Genomic DNA, 21,268 nt, shown 5'->3' on the forward strand with positions numbered 1-21,268 from the left:
TACAATCGTGTTCCTGAGAGCTGCGATTTCACAGAAAAATTTAAAGTGATGAACGTTTTAATGTGCATGTGAATACTTGCTGAGTGAGTCTGCTGTTTCTACTTCCAGAGTTAGGTGTCTCTCTCACACACACACACACACACACACACACACACACACACACACACACACACACACACACACACACGCATGCGCGCGTGCACACACACACTGACACACACACTGACAGTGAAGACTTGTTGGTTCCTGCTGCAGCCTGTGTCCGACCATCTCGGTGTGCGAGCCTTCCCAGGTCTCAGGTTTTGGTCTCCGGTTTGCAGGAACTGCTCCGACTTTATTTGGTGCTTTAACTGCAGAGATTTCACCTCCTAACCAGCTGCTGCCGTTCGGATCACGGGGACGAACTGACTTTATTCAGCATCATGTTTTTAGCGGAGCTTTTATCTTTGTGCGTCTTTCCTCTGATGATGTTTGCAGTAACAGCAGGACATGAAAACGGTAGGAAATCATCAATAACTCTGATCATTTCTCACAGAGTCTCCCTGATTCTGTGCTCTGACCTCCTTTATAATTTATACCAGCTGTACATGTCTCCAATACCTTGAATCCAGACTATTGTTTCCCATACATGTAATTAAAATGTGATGGCGTGCTGTGAACTGCCTGCTCTCACAGCAGTTTGTGGATCCAGCTGCTCCAGATGTGAACTGACCAAGTGAAAAAACTCACCTACAGTTAAAGACACCGGACATAATCTATGAGCTCTCTTTTTGTTTTTGAGATTTGGTTTGTGTATAACGTCAGACGTTTGTTCTAACATTTGTTTTATGATGAAAGTTTTCAAGGACTTGATTCTGTGATCGTTCCCAAAGATGTGACGGGATTATTTACATTCATTTCATGTTCTTCTGTTAAGATCGGTGGGTTTAAACAAGTATAAGAAAAGAATTCAAACTTTAATCTGAAGTGACTCACTGGTCACTTTATTAGGTACATTGTTCAGCTCTCACTCAATTCTCAAATCACGTTAGCCTTTCTCATTGTTTCCACACACGTCACTGCACCTTGAGGCGGCTGTTGTTGTGATTTTATATAAATAAAATTGAATTGAATTGAATGAACTTCTCATTAGAAACAGATCCTGATCCATCAGTTTCCTGAATACTTACCAGCATCACATTTGTGCTTCCAGTCAAATCACTTTAAACTTCTGTGTGACAGAGCGCAGCTGTCAGTGTTAGCGCTGAAACTGCCTCTCAGAGCAAAGCAACATGAACACGTTTATAATAATGTCACACTATTAAGCATCATTAAGGTCATTCATTGTTTATACGGCATACTCCTCTGTAGCATGTCATTATGAATACAGATTGTTTTCTGACTATGATCATTACGACAGATGAATAATCACATCTGTAATTAGAGGCGACATATTAAGGAGGAGGAGTGATTTATAGATGAATTGGCAGAGGTGGGACCAAGTCATTGTTTTGGAAGTCTCAAGTAAGTCTCAAGTCTTTATCCTCAAGTCAGAGTCGAGTCTCAAGTAGGCTAATGTCAGGCAAGTCCGAGTAAAGTCTCAAGTCTGAAACTTTGAATTTCAAGTCCTTTCGAGTCTTTAAAAAACAAAAACAACAACAAAAAGTCGCAGTTATATGTAAATGTAAATATTAGACCATGTGATTTTTAAATCTGTTTTTCTCAACAACATGACGAAATACTGAACTTAGAAAATATACACAAATTGTGAAATTGCACCTCTATAAAATGCAGCTCAATTAAACTTAGCTCCTAGAATAAGTTTCACCGACAGTTCTGAGATAAGCTGCATGTTATTCTTGGATGCGGTTGTAGGACCGGCTTTAAAATAGCATGACAAAAAAATTACACACATGAAAACCAGACAGTACCATCAACGTAGCCTGGACAACATTTGCTAGTTAGATGAAGTCAGCTATCTCATGGTAGCAAAAGAGAAGCTACCGTTCTTTATGCAACTTCAGCTGTCGGACAAAGTTGAAGTTGTTCCGTCTCTGTCTGGGATTCTCTGCTTGCATGTTTTGCATATTGCATTTCGTTTTTTTGTTGACTACTTCATAGTTTATGTACCTGAAAAAAATAACTCCTTGCAGCATTTTTGAGCTTTTTTTTTTTCTTAAAAAAAATCTGGTTAATTTGATTGGCTGTGCTACACTCATGCACACATACGTACGGAGTGTGGTTGGAATAAATGAATGAATGAATTGAATTGATGGTGCACATTTTCTATATACTATGTGTGTTAAATTTTAGAGATGGGGGTGAAATATCAAGTCTTTTCAAGTAAAGTCCAATTCAAGTCCCAGGTCACTGGTGTAAAAGTCCAAGTCACAGTCTTAGAACATTTTTTCAAGTCAAGTCTAAAGTCATAAAATTAATGACTCGAGTCTGACTCGAGTCCAAGTCATGTGACTCGAGTCCACACCTCTGTGAATTGGTGAATGATGAATTAAGCACTTTCTAATAGCTTACTAATAACTTAATGATACTTAATGATGCTTAATAGAGAGACATTATTAAAGTGCTGCTGACACGTTCTCAGAAGAGGTGCAGCTGCAAAAATAGAAACACAGACTCTCAGTCTTGTGTCACAGGTGCCTGACATGGCACTGTAATTACACACGAGCATATGCTATATGCTATATATATATATTCACCTACCACTTTATTAGGTACACCTGGCATGTGTTGGGTAGCACCCATTTTTGCTTTCAGAGTTTGATTCATTCTTTGTGTCACAGATTCAGAACAAACTGCTCGTTGGTTTCCGGTTTAGAAATGAAGAAATGTTTATAGTTTAACTGCATACAACATCTGTGTATTAATATAAAATAGAAAACATTTTCTTAAATGAAAAAATATATAAATAATCTCATGTACAGTCAAAGGTCAAAGTCAAATAAAATAATATATCTTCAATCTGAACTAAGGCATAAAAATGTAGCTTGACTCTTCTTAGAAAGCTTGCTGACATTAAGACGAGTCAAGTACTATTAATTTATAATAATATTTCAGTATCCACTTTAACCACCCTCAGCTCAGTGTCTCAGAGTCGTCTGTCTACATTTTTACTGGCTTTTAAAACCAAACTTTTATTTTATATTTTCAAATATTCACGCAGTTTGATCAATAAAATATTTTAACTAATTTCACTTTTAATCTAAAAAATGGTATGAAAGACAAATATAGTCTAGTACACCTCATGGCCCCCTTTAGACTCGCCCCTGTTCTCCATGTAAAACAGGACGGCTGCCGTCAGCGAGCTGCATCATTTAAGCGTCTCAAAGACTGAGGTAACAGGTCATCTGCATGTGTGTAAAACAAACATCGGAGGATGGAGCAGCTACAAAGTTTGCTTTTCTGCATGTTAGAGTTTGATGATCAGGAGCTTTGATGAAGGACTTTAAAGGTTTTAATGTTGATCACAGAACAGATTTGTATCTTTAAATCAGCCTGAGCTCTTCGTCTCGGTCTTCACTGTGTGTAAATTCCACGTTAAACTATCGCAGCCTCATCATCACTGCTACTGCTTATCAGTGTTTCTGTTTATAAGTGGAGGCTGTTTGGCTTTGATGTTGTCAGACCTTTTTCTGACAAGCTGCCCAAAAATATGTTTGCAGGTCTGTTTTTTAGTCACAAATACGGGTTAAACACTAGCTACAGATCCGAGCAATAAACAAAGCATCGAAAGAATTCATGTTGACAATTTTTTATTGAATTTACAGTTTTTCTTGATTGACTTGCCTGCTGCATGACAGAAAAGTCCAAATTTTCCAAACAGTTAAGACACAGGCACAAACTCATCATCAAGGTGACACATTTGGTTTGCAAAAGATGGTTTTGACTGAAAAAACAAACTGTTGTGATGAGCTGTGAGACTCAGACGAGTGGATCAACACACTAGCAGATGTCTTCAGCAGTGAAGCCTGTGCAGGAACAATATGAGTGTGTGTGATGTGCTGGAGGAATGTGATGTTTTAAAACTTATCTCTGAATGATCTGCATTTGTTCTGTGTTTAAACATAATGATTTAAATATGTTTCATTCTTCAGGGCGAGGAACCGTTGTGGTGGCTGTATCTGAAGGAAACTACATCATCTTGCCGTGCTCGCTCAGCTCCCAGGAGAGCCTCGTACGAACGCGCTTTCACTGGAAGAAAGACGATGAGCGGGAGGTGTTTGTGTACGACGCCGGCCTCCATCATAATAACAGACGTTCAGGTCAAGATGAGCACTTCAGAGGACGCGTGTCACACTTTTCAGACCAGCTGAAGTTTGGTAACGCCTCCATCATCCTCAGAAACACCAAGGTGGCCGACAGTGGAGGCTACACCTGTGATTTTCCATTTCATCAGCCGGACAGAGAAACATTTAACGTCACCCTGGTTGTTGGTGAGTCTTTCATTTCTGCAATCATCCTAAGAAGTTATTCCAACCTTAAACAGTATGGAGTGTCCACTTTCTCCTGCTGTGTTCACAGGTGCAGCTCCGAAGCAGTTTGTTGGGATCCTGAACATCAGCGAGGTCGGGGTGCAGCTGAAGTGTGAGGTCAGAGGTGCTTCTCCAAAGCCTAAAGTAGAGTGGAGGGACAGCGATGGGAACATCCTTCCTGCTGAGGAGCCACAGGTGTCACACAGAGACGGCCGCTATGACATCACCCTCCTCACCACGGTGACCAGGACAAACAGCAGCCTCTTCCTCTGTGCAGCCACGCAGGAGGAGCTCAGCCACCGAGCTGCTGACGAGATCTTTGTTCCAGGTTTGATTCCCGCTCGTCATGTTTCAGTCTGTGATGCTGATGTTTGTGCGTTTTAAACAATGCTGTGAAAAAGTATTTATCTTCCTTCCTGATTTCATTGTTTTTTGCATATTTGTCACATTTAGATGTTTCAGATCATCAAACAAATATAAATAACAAAGTAATACAAAAGGTAGTTTTTAGATTATTTATCCAAACACAGACACACACTGTGATTAGGCAAATCTTTTGGAAAGCTGAGTTTAATTTTCCTATTTTAAGCATTAAAGCTGCCAGAGCTGAAAACCAGAAATGAATTTTAAAAAATCTCCTAAACAGACAAAAAACGTTTCTGACAAAGTGAATTAGACCAAAATCTGACAAAGCAGCGCGTCATGAAAGAGAAGCTGAGACAAGTCAGTGACATCTATCGGTGATGTTTGGGTACAAACTCGTGTTTAAGGCTTTATGGCTCACACAGAGAGTCATTATCTACAAACAGACAGGAGTTGGAAAAGTGGTGAAGCAGGAGTAGCCGACCTTACAAAGTTACTCTGAGAGCACATCGGTGGCTCATCCAGGAGGTCAGTAAAGAACCCAGAACAACAGGCAGCTTGTGTCAGTTTAGGAGAACAGACCAGAAAATCCTCCACACTGGTGTGACACACTGTTCATCAGTTATCACAGACGCCTGAGCGCTGCAGAGGGAAATACAAGCACCTGTTTTCACACAGGTTAAAGGTCAGGGTGGGACGTTTTTGTTCCTTTAATAAATAAAAACATCACTTAAAAAATCTTATTTTCTGTTTAGCTTATAAAATAAAACATCAGGAAGGAAAAAAAACGTTTTCACAGACGTGTTTATATTTTTTCATTGATCACAGACGCTGATCTTATTTCTGTGGGTTGAAACTAAACCTGACCTTTAGTGTAACAGCTGGATTGTGTCGTGTGTTTCAGCCCAGCTGTTTGAGTCCTGCCGTGGAGACACCGTGCTCATAGTTTCATTTGTTTCTGGGATTCTTTCTGCGCTCGTCGTTTTGTCTCTCTGTGTGTGTTTCATCTATACTACAGCGTAACTCGCCTTTAAAGGTACGTTTGAACATATTCACACCTGTGGACCTCGTCAAGAATGATGCAGTAACAAATAATAGAGACATGAATGAATAAATGACCAGAGAAAGAAAAGCTGACCTCAAGCTGTCAAACAAAAGTCACACTGAGTTTGTTTATTTTGTTTTTTAATGTCCAAAAAGTATCAGATGAGGGAACAGTTAGGGAATGGTTAGGGAACGGTGAGGGGACGGTGAGGGGACGGTGAGGGAACAGTGAGGGAACGGTGAGGGGACGGTGAGGGGACAGTGTGCAGAGTTCCTGTTTGAAGTACAGATGTACTCATGATTGTCACGGTCTGGAGGGCAGACCGTGGGGGATGTAGGAGAAAGGACCCAAAACGCAGACTTAATGGAATGAACAGTGGGTTTATTTACAGTGAGGTAATTGTACACCACACATTAAATCTCCAAGAGTGCTCCCTCGACTCCCGTGACGTGTCTTCTCCCAAGTGCTGGTATCCCGTGCTCTCTGCCCCTGTGCCTTCACACACCCCGTGTGTCTTGCAGTCCTGTGTTCCGCTGTCCTCCTGGGGAAAAACACAGACACAGCCGTTATGGCACCAACTCCGGCAGGCATACACTTTAACAACACTAGAAACACTGACATGGAGTCTAACTCAACGATCCTGCGCCGGAGGAAGCTCCATCGCTCTGTTAAGTAGCTCCCCCGACGATCCTGATCAGAAGCAGGTGTGTGGTAAGCTAGGCGTGACCAGCAGCTGGCAGGGCCACACCCATCAGGCCTGCAGGTGGCTGTCCTTCATCCTCCAGCCTCACACACACACACACACACCAGCATGGAACACAAGAGCACAGTGCAGCAAACATACATCCAATACACTAATAACAATAAAGGTCCACACTGTTCACGAACCCCGAGTCCCCGGAACCGAGTCCGTGACACATGATAACATGTTTTTATTCTGACCGACAGAATTTATTGTGTTTTGTTGTTTAATAAAATAAATAAAAATAAAATAAAATAAAAATTCTCATCTTCACAGGACCAACATTCTTCATGTGTATGTGTGTGATTTTAAAAGCAGACTTTATGTAATAAGTACTTTTATTTCCTGTTTGCAGCTTCTCAGTGAAACCAGAGACACGATGTTTCTGTGAGGCTGATTTACAGCAGACTCCAGGCTCCAGAACAAAGTTACTGAGGAAAACAGATTCATACCTCAGTGAACTGAAATCCTGCGTTTCCTTTGTCTTTATGTTGATCCAGCTTATTACAGGGAAGGAAATACTCTTGCTTTAATTTATGCCATCTTTTTTAATTGCATTGAGAAGCAGTGTTTCTATGATGATCATGAAATGTGAAAACAGACACTGCATTTGACATGTTGTTATCAGGAACTGTGAAGCACGCGAAAGTGCAGCTGGTTTTAATTCTGTTCGGTCCTGTTACAGGACGTCTGTGAATGTTTTTAGTGTTTGTGCTCCCAGAACTACTGCTCTCATTATTATTATCATTGTATGTTTCATGTCTGCAGACAGACGGTCTCGGTCATTAGTCACACAGAAGATCGTTTCACAGGTCGTCCCATCTCAAATCAAAGAAACAAACAAACAAACAATTTGAAGACATGAACGTTGTGCTGTTTATAGACCTGTCTGGGTCTATGCTGAATGTGCAAAATGTACCTCTGCTGTGTAATGTACAACTTTCTTTTCAAAACACGTGTTAGAGGCTTCCTCCTCATCATCATCATTGCCCCTCCCACCTCCCATCCTCTGCCCAGTGTTTTTCTGATGAAGGCAACGAGCAGAAACATGTCGATTGAGTAATTCAGTCGTTCTTGTTCCCACGATGCTGCTCGAGCTTCACCTTCTTTAGGCTATAGCTCTTCTCCATGCACCTTGAGTAATAAGTGAAGTTGTGCCAGAGATCTTTGTGTTTCCACAGATGTCGTCCAGAATCACATCAGCTCCAGTTTTATCTCTTTACAGAGAAACAGACGCTCAGAGCTCCACATGCAAGCTTGGTGTGGTCCAAGGATGAGCGAAGTCCCTGTTTTTTACTGTTATTTAGTCTGTGCTGATACTTTCGCTTCCACTCTGTGGAGGCTTGATGCTCATGACTTTTAAACATTAGTTTTCTCCTTTTTGTTGGTGAAATGAATGAATGAACTTTCTTGTGGGGCAACTCGTCCCTTCATGCTCATGAAAAAACATGAAACATTGTCTCAACTTAAAAATAAAACCTTTTCCAAACTCTGTCTTTTCGTTTTTACAGTTAGTTTTCATTCTTGATGTTTCTGTTAGAACAAAGAGCTGTGTCAGCTTTTTTAGCGTCTGTTCTTAAATGCTGAATATTATTCCATCTTTCATCCTGCAGTCAGCTGTAAAACATCTCAACTCTACATCACAGGCTGACTAAATGTTGCTTTGTTCGCTTTATTTAGAGTTTGATTTTACTCAGACTTCTGCACATCACTCAATGAATTTATGAATATTAAATGCAGTGCTTTTCTTGGTTTCATTCTCAGTATATTGGCGCCCTCTAGTGTCCAAAACTCCAGCATGCAGCAAACAGCAATGAGCTAATGAATTAAATGCAGCCTTTACTGGTCCATTAGAAAGACTTGAAGTCTCCTTCTCTCTGTGAGTTGTGCTGGCCTGTGTCCTGCGGTCCTCCTTGCGGGCTGTCCTGTCCCTTCACCTGGCTCTCTGGTTTGGGGTGGGTGCCTCTTCCTTCCAGGATTGTTGGGGGTCCGGGAGTCTGGGGCACGTGGAGCTTGAGTTCTTCATTACCTCAAAATCATCCTTGATTTTATTCAGCTGAGTTTAAATAATGACTTTGATAATGACAGCGTCAGGCTGCTGTCTGAATGTAACAGTAACAGAATCATGTTTCAGCAGCTTTCATTCGGCCGTCCACATGTTGGTCAGATATTTAAGATATTTGTGGTTTTTGTTTGTGGTTTTGGAAGGATGAGGACTGGAGGTGGACTCTGATCAGAACCTGTACAGGTATAAATCTTCTCTGGACTCATGCGTTCTGTGTTTATTGGGCGGCGCCCTGCATTAATTCTTGCAACGGGCCTGCGCATGTTTAAACGTGACATGCCCACAGTGAACTAGGAAATGTGATGCTGTTTTGTTTCGGTGAACTGCACTTCTCTGGAAACAGGCGGTTTTTGCATGTTCCTCTGTCATCCAACCAGCTCGACCGACGGACAGGATGTAACAGCTCTAACGTGATGCATGCATGAAAAATGTGAAGTAATGAAAGGTTGACTCCACGGGTGACGATGGTCTGCACTGCATAGATTTTTCTCTCCAGTCTGTTAAGGCAGAGTTTCTCACACACACACACACACACACACACACACACACCAGGGAAGACCTGCTCACATTCCTGCTCCAGCCTGAGTCACACTGGACTCAACGACTCGTGAGCTCCTGGGATCTTTTTGGATTTCATTTTTTGGGGATTTACAGGAAGTGCTCACTCACTTTTAGAGATTTAAGCTGCTGCTGTTTGGATCGCAGGGAGGAACAGACTTTATTCAGCAACATGTTTTTATCGGAGCTTTTATCTCTGAGCCTCTTCCCTCTGATGGTGTCTGCGGTAACAGCAGGACATGAAAACGGTAAGAAATCATCAGTAGCTGTGATCACAGCGTCTCCCTGAGAGTTTGCTCCGACCTCCTTTTAAGTGAACAAACTCAGAGCTTCACAGCAACGGTTCAAACTCACCTGCAGTCAAAGACACAAGCCTTCCTGCCTTTTTGTTATGGTGTAAATATTAATTAAAAAATTATATTTATAGTCACATATAATAAATGCTCACTTCAGAGAGAAGGGAAGAATGAGTCTTAGTCTAAGTTTGTCTGTTTTATATTCCACTTTTAAAATTCAATTTTATTTAATTCAATAAAAGGTCAGATGAACAGGATCAAATTTTGGGATTTACTTACCTGAATAATTGCATTAAAACATCCAGTGAGCTGCAGTTGTCTGGGTTCCTTCATGATGTCAGAGAAGAATGGCGAGGAAGGCAACTCTAATAACCTCTCGTTACAACTAAAGTGGGCAGAAGAGCATCTCTGAACACACTTTGGACCTTGTAGATGGTCTGCAGCAGCAGAGGAGCACACTGGGGCTCGCTGTCAGCAAAGAACAGGAAACTGAGGCTAAACTGAGCAAACGGCAGAATAGAAAAACTTTGCCTGGTGTGATGAGACTTTATTTCTGCTGCCATGTTTAGATGGCAGGTCAGAATATGGCGTAAATAAAAGAAAGCATGGCTCCATCCTTCCTGGTATCGTTCCAGCTGCTGGTGGTGTGGGTCTCTGTACCAGCGAAGTCCACGCTGCCTACCTGAGTTTTGTTGCTGACCGTGTTTATCGATGAATGACTACAGTGCACCATCTCCTGATGGCTGCTTGAACAGGACAGCACTTAAGGCTTAAAGAAGCTTAAACCATCTCCAACTGGTTTCTCGAACATGACGATAAGATCAGTGTACTCGAATGACCTCCACAGTCACCAGATCTCAGTCCAGCAGAGCACCTTTGGGCTGTGGTATAATAGGAGATTCACATCATGTAAGAAAAGCTGACAAAGCTGCAGCAGCTGTGTGATGCTAACACATGGACCAGAACCTCTGAGAAGTTAGCTTGTTGACTCTGCGCCATTAACAGCTCTGAAGGTAAAGACGGTCCAACTGAATAAGAGCAAGGTTTCCCTGATAAAGCTGCTGTAGGAGGCATGCATGCTTTGTGGATTGCTAATGTTTGGTTTCTATGTTTGGTTGTGGGGTGTGTGCTCCACAGGTAAAGGTGATCGCACTCGCCTGTTCACTTCACCTGGGGTTGGACGAACATGAAGTGAGCACAGGAGGAGTCTGTGTGCTTGATGGTTTTCCTGTCCTGGTGTTTGGCATGTTTGAAATAAACAGGAGTGCATCCAGTTTATTTTTCATCTCATGCTAACTTCCTTAAATGATTTGGTCATGTGACTCAAATGCTGAATAAAACTGTTTTCTAACTCGGTTATAAACTGTTGTTTCACTTGAGATGACGTGTTTACGAGCTATTTATTTTAGATTTAGCTCTGAATTATTCATGTTTTGTTCTCATGCGGTTTAAACTGTGATTCATTCTTTAGGAACCGTCGTGGTGGTGGCATCTGAAGGAAGTTACATCATCTTGCCGTGCTCGCTCAGCTCCCAGGAGAGCCTCGAACGAACGCGCTTTGATTGGAGGAAAAGCGACGACAGGGAGGTGTTTGTGTACGACGCTGGACTTCATTACAACAACGGCCTGCGAGGTCAAGACGAGCACTTCAGAGGACGCGTGTCACACTTTTCAGACCAGCTGAAGTTTGGTAACGCCTCCATCATCATCAGAAACACCAAGGTGGCCGACAGTGGAGGCTACACCTGTGATTTTCCATTTCATCAGCCGGACAGAGAAACATTTAACGTCACCCTGGTTGTTGGTGAGTCTTTCATTTCTGAAAACAAACCAAAGACCAAGTGTAACAAGCGAAGCACACGTGAACTTTTATAACAGACAAGAGGTGAAATATTCCTTTTTTACCACAATACTGATATAAAAACTTTATACTGATTTGATATCAGTAATATTTGGTGTTTTCTGCTGTTAATGACAAAAGTGTATCGATCATGCTCCACACTCTTAGTGCTGTTAGTGTTGGCTCAAACAACCCTTTGTGGGGAAAGTGACCGCAGATATTTCTCTCCTGATGCCTCTGCTTGTTCTCGGGATAAGAACAGGGTGTGTTCAGACAGGCTGGCTGGTAGGAAAACAAATCAGCAGAAACAAATCTTATTCTACATTCCTCAGATTCAACAGTCCTGTGTCCTGTAACCCACTTCAGACGTGTCATGAAGCAGGAACAACAACAACGCAGAACTTTTCCCCGTTTCACTGAAGACAGTTTTAAGCTGATTTGCTTGTTCTGACTCGTGTTTCTTGCTGCTGTGTTCACAGGTGCAGCTCCGAAGCCGTTTGTTGGGATCCTGAACATCAGCGAGGTCGGGGTGCAGCTGAAGTGTGAGGTCAGAGGTGCTTCTCCAATGCCTAAAGTAGAGTGGAGGGACAGCGATGGGAACATCCTTCCTGCTGAGGAGCCACAGGTGTCACGCACAGGAGAGCGCTATGACATCACCCTCCTCACCACGGTGACCAGGACAAACAGCAGCCTCTTCCTCTGTGTAGCCACGCAGGAGGAGCTCAGCCACCGAGCTGCTGACGAGATCTTTGTTCCAGGTTTGATTCCCGCTCATCATGTTTCAGTCTGTGAATGATGCTGTTTTCATGAATGTGCTTTTCGTTGATCACAGACTAAATTGTGGATGTCATGGAGACTCGTGTTGACAGCAGGCTGGTGTCGTGTGTTTCAGACCAGCTGTTTGAGTCGTGCGGTGGAGACATCGTGCTCATAGTTTCATTTGTTTGTGGAATTCTCTCTGCGGTCGTGCTGATAGCTGTGTACGTGTGTTTCCTCTACTTTACCGTCTAATCGTCCATGAAGGTGCGTTTGAAAGATGGATTATATCAACATGTCTGTAATCTGCAGACATGACTGTACCGCGGATATTAATTTTTGTTTTATTATCTTATTCACAGCTCCTTTTTTGTTGGGTCTTTTATTCTGTGTGTGTGTGTGTGTGTGTGTGTGTGTGTGTGTGTGTGTGTGTGTGTGTGTGTGTGTGTGTGTGTGTGTGTGTGTGTGTGTGTGAGTGATGTTGCCTTAAATATAATTTATTTGTCATGAGGAACTTTCACTGAGCATATTCACATCAGTTTGTTCTGTTGTGTGTTTGATTGTTCTGGAAGGTAAAGCAGGAACTTGATGTGTTCAGGTTCAGGTTGATTGTCTGCAGTTTCACACGTTGATGTTTTGTACGTTTTTATCCGTGAACCCAGGAAAAATAGGAGTTGCTACAGAAACAAAGAAAAGTTATGTGAATGATTAAATGACCAAAGAAAGAAAAATATTTATGTTAAACTCGAGCTCTTTTTGCAAAATCACATTTTTGGTTTATTTGTTGTTGTTTTAATGACCAAAATGAAAAGTATCAGATTCGGGAAGTTTGCATCGTGCCGTGATGTGTTTAAAACAGGGACGATGGGGACAGGAGGTTAACTAGTGTGAGTGTGAGTGGTTGTCTGTGTCTGTGTTGGCCCTGTGACAGACTGCTGATCTGTTCTGGGTTAACCCCGCCTCTCGGCCTATGGATGCTGGGATAGACTCCACCCCCTGCGTCTCTGAGGAGGATGAGCAGAGGAGGAGGGATAGTTGTTTCTCCTGCTAACAGGTGATGTGTGACTTGTTGAGTTTCTTTATTGAAACTTGGAGTCATGAACATATTATAGATGCAGAATAATAAGCTTCACAGCTGCTTCTGCTCACTGAGTTCATTACTAACATTAAAATCTTTAGAGTTAAAGAGTTTCACTCACAGTCCAGTGGCTTTAAATGAGATGCTGATAACTCATCTTTTTGGGAGCTCCATTTATCACATGTATGTGTTGATGTAAAAGTTGCTTTTGTGTAATATTTACTTTGATCTCTTGTTTGCAGATTCTTGGAGAAACCAGAGTGATGATCCTTCTAAGGATCCTTGTAACGGTGACACCGAGCTGCCACATCAGACACTCAGAAGAAACTTACTGATTCTAAGTTCAGGACAACAGATTCATGCGTCAGTGAAATGAAATCTTTACTTTTACTCTTGTCTCATATTGAGTCAGCGTGAAGGAAATGCTGCTGTTTTATATTTATTTTAAAATGATGGCTCATGATGAAATGAATGTTTTTTTTATTGTCACATGAAGCAGTGACTTCCATGATGCTCATGACACATGAAACATGATCATGGCTGTTGTTACTGGGAAATGAACACTAAGCTGCAGTAACGTCCAGCTTTGCTCTGCACTTTAATGTTTGTGCTCTCACACTGTCATTACCTTATGAATGCTACGTCTTATATCTGCAGTCAGATAATGTTAACCATCATTACACAGCAGACTCTCGTGCTGTTTCATTTAATTAAGACAAATATGGCCATCATCTTTTATTCATTCTCTTATTTCTCTATGTGCAGATTTGAAATTTTGTATAAAATCTTTCCTTCTAATTTAAAGATTATTTGCTGCTGTTCAGAAACCTGAAGTAGAGTAGCAGGCCAGTGATGGAAGCATCCTTCCTAATGAGGAAGTTGTACTTTTGCTGAGCAAGTCTTGACTTATATGTGTATGTCTATCACTTGTATTCTTCTTTCTAAAGTCTTTAAAAGAAGACATTTTCTGTCCTTACACCTGACCGTTTACTTAAGCCACGTATGACTGACCCGTGAATCTTTCAAGCCTAAATTGTAACCGTGTGTGTGTATATGGGTACGTTTATCTCTGAGGTATAACACTTCTTTTTTAACTCCCAAAAGTCAAAAAATGTAACTACAAACAGTTCAGACAAAGGCATTTCTGTGTTTTTCACTGACTGATCAAAGAAAAACTAATGATGATCAAAAATGTAAAAATAAATAAATAAAATCTGAAGGTTTAAATAAATTGTTCTCTTTGTGTGTCTGCAGCTCAGACGCAGTCTCATACACTCAGCCCAAACTCCAGACTCAGATGATTTCCCTCGTTTTGTTTTCACTGATTCGTTTACAGTGCAGGGACTAACGTGTTGTTAAGTAAAGTGTTACAGTAACTACATTATTATTGTGGTAACGAGCACGGTAACTAGTTATTATGCCAAAATCAGGAACCCGTCAATCGTTACTGGGATTTAGAGTCGTTATAGGGCTTTGGAGTTGACGTAACGCCGCAATGCATTGTGGGAGCGCAGCACCATATTGGCAGGCCACGACTCAAAGATTCCCTCAAGATTCAAGACTCAAAACTCTTTATTTGTTGCATGCATAGTCATACAAGTACAACACGCAGTGAAATGTATCCTGACCTGCTCCTCGACTGTGCAAAAGAGGGAGAGAAGAACATTATGTGCATTAAGAATATATACATGGGGGGCATTATGTGCAGTAGTAGATTTGTATGCAGCAAGTACGTTAATTATGTGCAGTAAATGAATTAAATAAACATCAACACGTTTCAGAAACTGGAGCAACTCAAATTAATCCAGATATAATTAAGAATCAGACAAAAATTCTCTTGTTAAATGTCAGAGGTCCAAAACACATAATTAGTGTCTTCTCAGGTCCCTCAAGACTATCCAGAACAGAAGAGCAGGAAGTATGTGTGTACTACAGCTGTTTTTATAATCATACATCCAGTCAGTCGTTTCTGGACTTCACATATTTCAGTTCATGGTGTGATTGAGTTGTTATTTCTTTGTCAGGTTAATTGTAATGATTCTGGTTATAATTGTTCGTGCATGTTAAGATTATATGTCTCAGTACTTTGATACTATGTTGCTAAGATATTTAATATAAGATATTTAGCACTAAGTTAATAGCAGCGGCCATAATCCCCACAATAATAACATCCAGCTGTATTAGTTAAAGGACTGTTCGACTGTTTAGTTTAACTGCTGCTAGTTTTACCGTATTTGTGCCTTAATATGAGCAACTTGTAAGACACGTGTTAAAAAGCTTATCTATGGTCTACAGGGACCCCTTGTGGACATTGTGAGATATTGTTGTGTGGAGAAGATGGAGTTACTGTATTGTGATCATAGTTATCTGTGACACGTAAACGACAAGTTCAGTTATGGCTGCACCGCCTGGCAAGCACTTTGATGCAAACAACTCTTCTGTGGGAATTTATTAAAGACCAATAACCCAACTCCTGCACTGCTGCAGTCTTTCCCCAACCAGACCCTGGATCAACAGTCAGGTACGACACATGCTGCGTACTCGGTCTCTTGCATTTACATTTTTCCTTCAATTTTGCGTTTACGTGTGGACGGGATTTTTTTTTTTAAACAAAAATGGAAAATCTGTTTTCAAAAATACCCGTGTACGTGTGGACGTAGCCTAAGATGACTTTAGGAATTCTGTGTCGTCTCTTGTTGTTATCTGTAAATAATAATAAAAAAGGCACCTTCACATACTGTGTATATTTAGAATCCAGACTCTTCAATTTGTTTGCTAGAACATGCATCACATCCAGCTAAAACAAACTGTGACATACTTTGGCTGTAAAGATTTTGTGTTCACACATGATGACGACAAGCTCGTCTATTCGAGGCTGCAACACTGCAAGGCTGCCATCAGTTTATTAATAAGAATACAGTATGAGTATAATACAGAAAACTGATCACTCACATTTAGCATTCAGTCTTTAAAGCAGAATTTCCAGAGATAGATTTTCCCTTCAAGGGGGACAGGAATTTTCACAGAAATTGAAAAAGTGTATTAAACGGGGCAGGACCCAAAACAGAGCCTTGAGGTACACCGTGTTTAAGAGGGGCTATTTTGGAGTTATGGGGGCCCATATTGATGTGAAAAGACCTTCCTGACAAATAGGACTGAAACCACTGAAGGGCAGATCCTTTTAGGCCAGCATGAAATTCTAGCCGTGATAACAGGACGTCGTGGTCGACCTTGTCAAAAGCTGCTGACAGGTCCAACAATAGAGGCAAGGTTACCAAAAAAGTAGTCCCAGAACTCTTGGACCTAACTGTATGCTGTAGTTGTTTCACATGGTTTTTCCATATGAGACGACTACTTTCCACTTCTTTATTAAACAAGATTTAAAAAAAAAAAGACATTTAAAATCTTTATTTTTTTATTAGAAATTAATTTACGAATGTAAAATGATTTCTATATTTATGGACAGTGATAATAAAGCTTCCCGGTGCTGAGCCAGAAAAAGATGCCAGAGTTTAAAGTTAAAAGTGTTTATTTAGAATACTTTAAAAAGTGTGATGCAAATTTTATAAAATCTGTGTCAAAATGCTTAATAAAATCATAAAATACACAAATATCCATCATTTTGAAAGCAGCTTGATTCTTAAATACATCAATACCAGTTTTAACAGCACAAACGTCATCACTGTGAAAGGCACAGCTGCTGATGACTCTGAATAAAAACAGATTTCAACCTGAGAAATGTTAAAAACAGATGTGAACACCTCCAATACAGACAGACGTTCCTCCAACAAGTCGACTCGACAGGAAGACAAAAGAAAAAGTCAATCTCATCAAGTTTAAATACAGTCAAAGGTTTGCAGGAAACTTTGGTTTGTTCTGACAACAACGTGAAGCTGAGTGATATTTGAAGAAGTCAAAGCAGCTTTTACCATCTGACATCTAAAAAGTAGAACCAGTTTGTGCAGGATCACCAGCACCTGCAGCAGGTTTTGGAATGAAACACTTACAGTTGACATAATCAATATGATCTCCTTGACTCATCACAGACTGCAGTGTGAAACATGGAGACACAACGAGACGGATTTAAAAAAATAATAATAATAATAAAAGGGATGAAAAAACAAAATATTAAAAAAGTAACGGTGACCCCCCCCCACCACACAAACACACTACAGCTGTGACGTTAAACAGTCTGTGAGTGAAGCGTCACCGTTACAAGCTTCCTTAGAAGGATCGTCTCTCTGGTTTCTCTGAGAAGCTGCAAAAGCAGAAAACGTGAGAACATGAAGGATGAGATTATAACATCATGTCTCTGCTTTACTCACAGATGGAGAGAAGCAGCAGTTTGTGGTAACTGTGGTACAAAAACATGTAGTCAGAATAAAATTATGATTTTAGGTTTGGTGGCATTATGTGAAGATGAACAGCTCCATGTTGACATGAACGTGCCTGAAACTATCAGAATAATCCTGCTGTGCACACTCTGACTTAGTGTGTACACCAGGATTATTAATTATTAATAATTATGAGTTTTTATTTTCCTGTTTAAAGCAAAGGATTCAAACATAAAATGTCAGGAATGTGAACTCGACACTGATCAAATCATCTGTTATATGGCTGTCTAACCTTACAGGTATATGAAATAAATCATAAATCATAAATCCATTATTCTGACTCACCTTTCTTGTGTTTTCTGATGCACTTTGCAGCTACAGATAGAGCCAGAGTTGCAGCGACTCCAGAAAACCACAAACCTATGAGCACACCGACTCCATAGCGGGACTTCACCTCAGACGTTTTCTCTGAAACACATGAAAGTTCATGCAGGACTGTAGCAGGACGCCACACACAGCACACTGGATACACACAAACATTAAACACAGTCTAAACAACGACACAATAAGATCTTACCACAGTAACGCACGTCGATCTGATCACGGGTCACATGGCCCATCTCCTCCTGCGTGGCTACGCAGTGGAAGAGGCTGCTGTTTGTCCTGGTCACCGTGGTGAGGAGGGTGATGTCATAGCGCTCTCCTGTGCGTGACACCTGTGGCTCCTCAGCAGGAAGGATGTTCCCATCGCTGTCCCTCCACTCTACTTTAGGCTTTGGAGAAGCACCTCTGACCTCACACTTCAGCAGCGCCTCGTCCTCGCTGATGTTCAGGATCCCAACAAACGGCTTCGGAGCTGCACCTGTGAACACAGCATGAAGCTGCAGTTACAGCACAAATGTGCTGTCATGCTCTCATGTCCTTCTCTTTCCTGATGGAGATGTCGACACATCGTGTGTGAGAGCAGAGAAATAACAACCTTTACTACATGTTACAGCAGAGTTTGGGAGGACTTTCATTTATCAGCACAAACAGGAAACGTCCTGAGTCCAGCTTCACAGAAGTAAAAATGATGTCATCATTATTGAGCTTTCAGACAGGTTGATTTGTTAGACTGTGACCCAGAGTGTGACCTTACAGACTGATCAGAGAAATCTGAAGGCTTGACTGAGAACATCACTGATTTCTACATCTGCGCTCTGTGTGCTACGACTCTGTGCCCCAGAGGGAACGTACCATTACTCACACATTTGGACACCAGCACAGGTTTGATCCCAGTCCACACAGCAGCCTCTACAAACTGCACATGTAGAGCTCAGTGACATCAGAGTCAGGCTCAGCACCGACTCCTCTGATGTACAGGGTGGGCCATTTCTATGGATACTCCGTAACAACATGGGAATGGTTGGTGATATTAAAGTCCTGTTTGTGGCACATTAGTATATGTGAGGGGCAAACTCCTCAAGATGGGCGGTGACCACGGTGGCCATTTGGAAGTCGGCCATCTTGGATACAACTTTTGTTTTTTCAATAGGAAGAGGGCCATGTGACACATCACACTTATTGGTAATGTCACAAGAAAAACAATGGTGTGCTTGGTTTCAACGTAACTTTATAACAGGTTACAGATGCACACATCAGTGACATCATCACTCACCTGGGATTTCTCCTGATCGATCTTTCAAGGTGAGTTCTGAAAGGCAAAAATTAAACATGTGTTTTTTCACACAGCATCATGAACTCATGATGGAGCTGATGTTTCTGCATCACCTTTGTGAGCATCTCTTGGTTCAGGTAACAAACTGATGAGGTGACAGCTTCCAGCAGAGTTATTAAAGGGTTTATTTTCACGATGCTTTCTACTCACCAACAACAAGTTTAATGCAGAACCTTTGTTCTGGCTGCAGATGTGGAAAATCACAGGTGTAGTCTCCACTGTCAGCCACCGTGGTGTTTCTGATGATGATGGAGGCGTTACCAAACTGCAGCTCTTGTGGGAAATGTGAGACCCGTCCTCTGAAGTGCTCGTCTTGACCTGGACGTCCATTATTGTAATGAAGGCCTCCATCATACATGAACACCTCCTGTTTATTTGGTGCTTTTTTCCTCCAATCAAAGAGCTTCTGTTCAAGGTCCTGATTGGTGCTGAGGGAGCAGGGTAAGATGACATCACTTTCTTCTGAGACAACCACTGTGACTCCTGGACCTGAAGAATGAAGCATGTTTGATTCAGTATGTTGAAATATGCAGTTCATAGTTTGACTGTAGCTCAGACTCAGTGTGTTCAGATATTTTACTTCACTTGTCTGTAGCTCAGGTCACTGATAAGTCCAACATACAATCTACTGTGATAGGATCAGCTCTATCGTCTTGACGCCTGCTCAGTCATCCAGGTAAGCAGATGGCAAAAGGTGGATTCTGTTCATCTGTAAGCAGCGTTTTCAGTGGGAGAACTGAACTGAAACTGAAAGCGCGTGAACAGGTGATCAGAATCAACCTTTTGGGATAAACTTTTGCCATCTGGTTGCTTCTGATAGAATACAGGTTTAAGGCATGTCCTCATTGCTTTAATACTTCTAAATAGAAGCTGTGCTGTGGGCAGAACTTTGTGCCATTAGAAAGTGAATTTAAATAAGTTCAATTCAAATTACAAAGTTCTGCCCATCTATCATACTATGTTTCATGTAAATGTATAAAACAACTTACTGTGAAATAACATTTTTCCTCACATTAACATTTATGTGTACCATCATTAATCCTCATAATCTTATCAATAATACTGATGTCTGTCAAAACACATTCCTGGAGACGTTACAGTCATTACAGCTTCTCTGCACTGCTTTAACACACTGTTAGAAACAGAAACCCCACTTTGTCAGTCACAGCACTATTTTAGTGTTAATTATAATCAATAAAAAAAATTAGATTTGAGGCGACACAGAGGGGTGTTCAGGTAGAGGAGGTAGAGAGTGCTTTGCTTTAAATTTTGGGGGGTTTCCATCAAAGAGGAGCTTCAATGATCAGAGAAGCTGCTGCTATTGTAAAAAAAAAAAAAAAAAAAAAAAAAAGACCCAGCAGAGACTTTATTTCCTCAGGATACTGAAGAAGGTTCACCTGCTGCTGGAGCAGCTTCTGTCCAACAACTATCACTGAACTCCATCCTTATTCTATTGTATTCTACTGATCCGTGTTTATCAGTCTAAACTAAACGCTGCTGACTGTACCAGAAAGCAACAGAATATTTCAAATGAGCTCCAAAAACTGCAGACAGAAGTTTTCTTTAAGTACTTTTACTCCAAGTACTGTAAGACCACCCAGATGTACTTAAAGTGAGCGATAAAAGGATCCAATTCCTGCATTCCTCATTCCTGCAGAAATTTAGAATATTTTCGCTCAGAGCTTTAAATATTTACTGTCATTAGTTTTCTTACACTTTTCATTTCCTATAACTGCAGATACAGTCAGGAGACAGATGCACAAAATCCTCACAGACTTCATTTCAGCAAACTGAAAAAAGCAACGGCAGACGGATCGGCCAAGAGCGGGGAGCTGCTCCGAGCGAAGACGAGAGGAGAGTTACAGAGCGCGAGCTGACCGGGCTTTATATACGGCGAAAAAAGCTCCCGACCGACAGAAATGTTCCCCGACCGACGACGGCCCGCCTCTTTCCCCGACCGACGACGGCCCACGGCCCGCCCCTTCCACGACCAACGATCTCCCCG

The 21,268-nt window shown here is 41.4% G+C and overlaps 3 protein-coding genes and 1 long non-coding RNA gene across 5 annotated transcripts; 2 read left to right on the forward strand and 2 right to left on the reverse strand.

Annotated features, from left to right (window-relative positions):
* Positions 1–261: 261 nt before the first annotated feature.
* Positions 262–8,104, forward strand: LOC113021780 (butyrophilin subfamily 2 member A1-like). The gene is made up of 5 exons (XM_026166496.1): positions 262–498; positions 4,092–4,430; positions 4,519–4,797; positions 5,737–5,868; positions 6,975–8,104. Exons 1-4 carry the CDS (start codon positions 423–425, stop codon positions 5,853–5,855), a joined length of 813 nt encoding a protein of 270 aa, XP_026022281.1. The 5' UTR covers positions 262–422; the 3' UTR covers positions 5,856–5,868; positions 6,975–8,104.
* LOC113021783 (uncharacterized) lies at positions 6,238–6,658 on the reverse strand. Its single transcript, XR_003272356.1, has 2 exons — positions 6,497–6,658; positions 6,238–6,418 (listed from the first exon to the last, which is right to left on the reverse strand). It is a non-coding gene; the product is annotated as an uncharacterized LOC113021783 (long non-coding RNA).
* Positions 8,105–8,911: 807 nt separating the features above from the next.
* On the forward strand, positions 8,912–12,556 carry LOC113021781 (butyrophilin-like protein 2). The gene is made up of 5 exons (XM_026166497.1): positions 8,912–9,490; positions 11,010–11,342; positions 11,858–12,136; positions 12,271–12,401; positions 12,497–12,556. Exons 1-4 carry the CDS (start codon positions 9,415–9,417, stop codon positions 12,387–12,389), a joined length of 807 nt encoding a protein of 268 aa, XP_026022282.1. The 5' UTR covers positions 8,912–9,414; the 3' UTR covers positions 12,390–12,401; positions 12,497–12,556.
* Positions 12,557–17,332: 4,776 nt separating this feature from the next.
* LOC113021784 (CD276 antigen homolog) lies at positions 17,333–21,190 on the reverse strand. Of its 2 annotated transcripts, XM_026166501.1 has the most exons (6): positions 20,978–21,190; positions 19,414–19,752; positions 19,204–19,239; positions 18,124–18,408; positions 17,892–18,014; positions 17,333–17,470 (listed from the first exon to the last, which is right to left on the reverse strand). In XM_026166501.1, exons 1-6 carry the CDS (start codon positions 21,042–21,044, stop codon positions 17,382–17,384), a joined length of 939 nt encoding a protein of 312 aa, XP_026022286.1. In that variant the 5' UTR covers positions 21,045–21,190; the 3' UTR covers positions 17,333–17,381. The 2 variants fall into 2 exon arrangements, with proteins under 2 accessions (XP_026022286.1, XP_026022287.1); XM_026166502.1 differs by lacking the exon at positions 19,204–19,239.
* Between the last annotated feature and the right edge of the window lie 78 nt (positions 21,191–21,268).

The sequence above is a fragment of the Astatotilapia calliptera genome, chromosome 5 (genome assembly GCF_900246225.1).
Source record: "Astatotilapia calliptera chromosome 5, fAstCal1.2, whole genome shotgun sequence".
Classification (NCBI taxonomy): Eukaryota; Metazoa; Chordata; class Actinopteri; order Cichliformes; family Cichlidae; genus Astatotilapia; species Astatotilapia calliptera.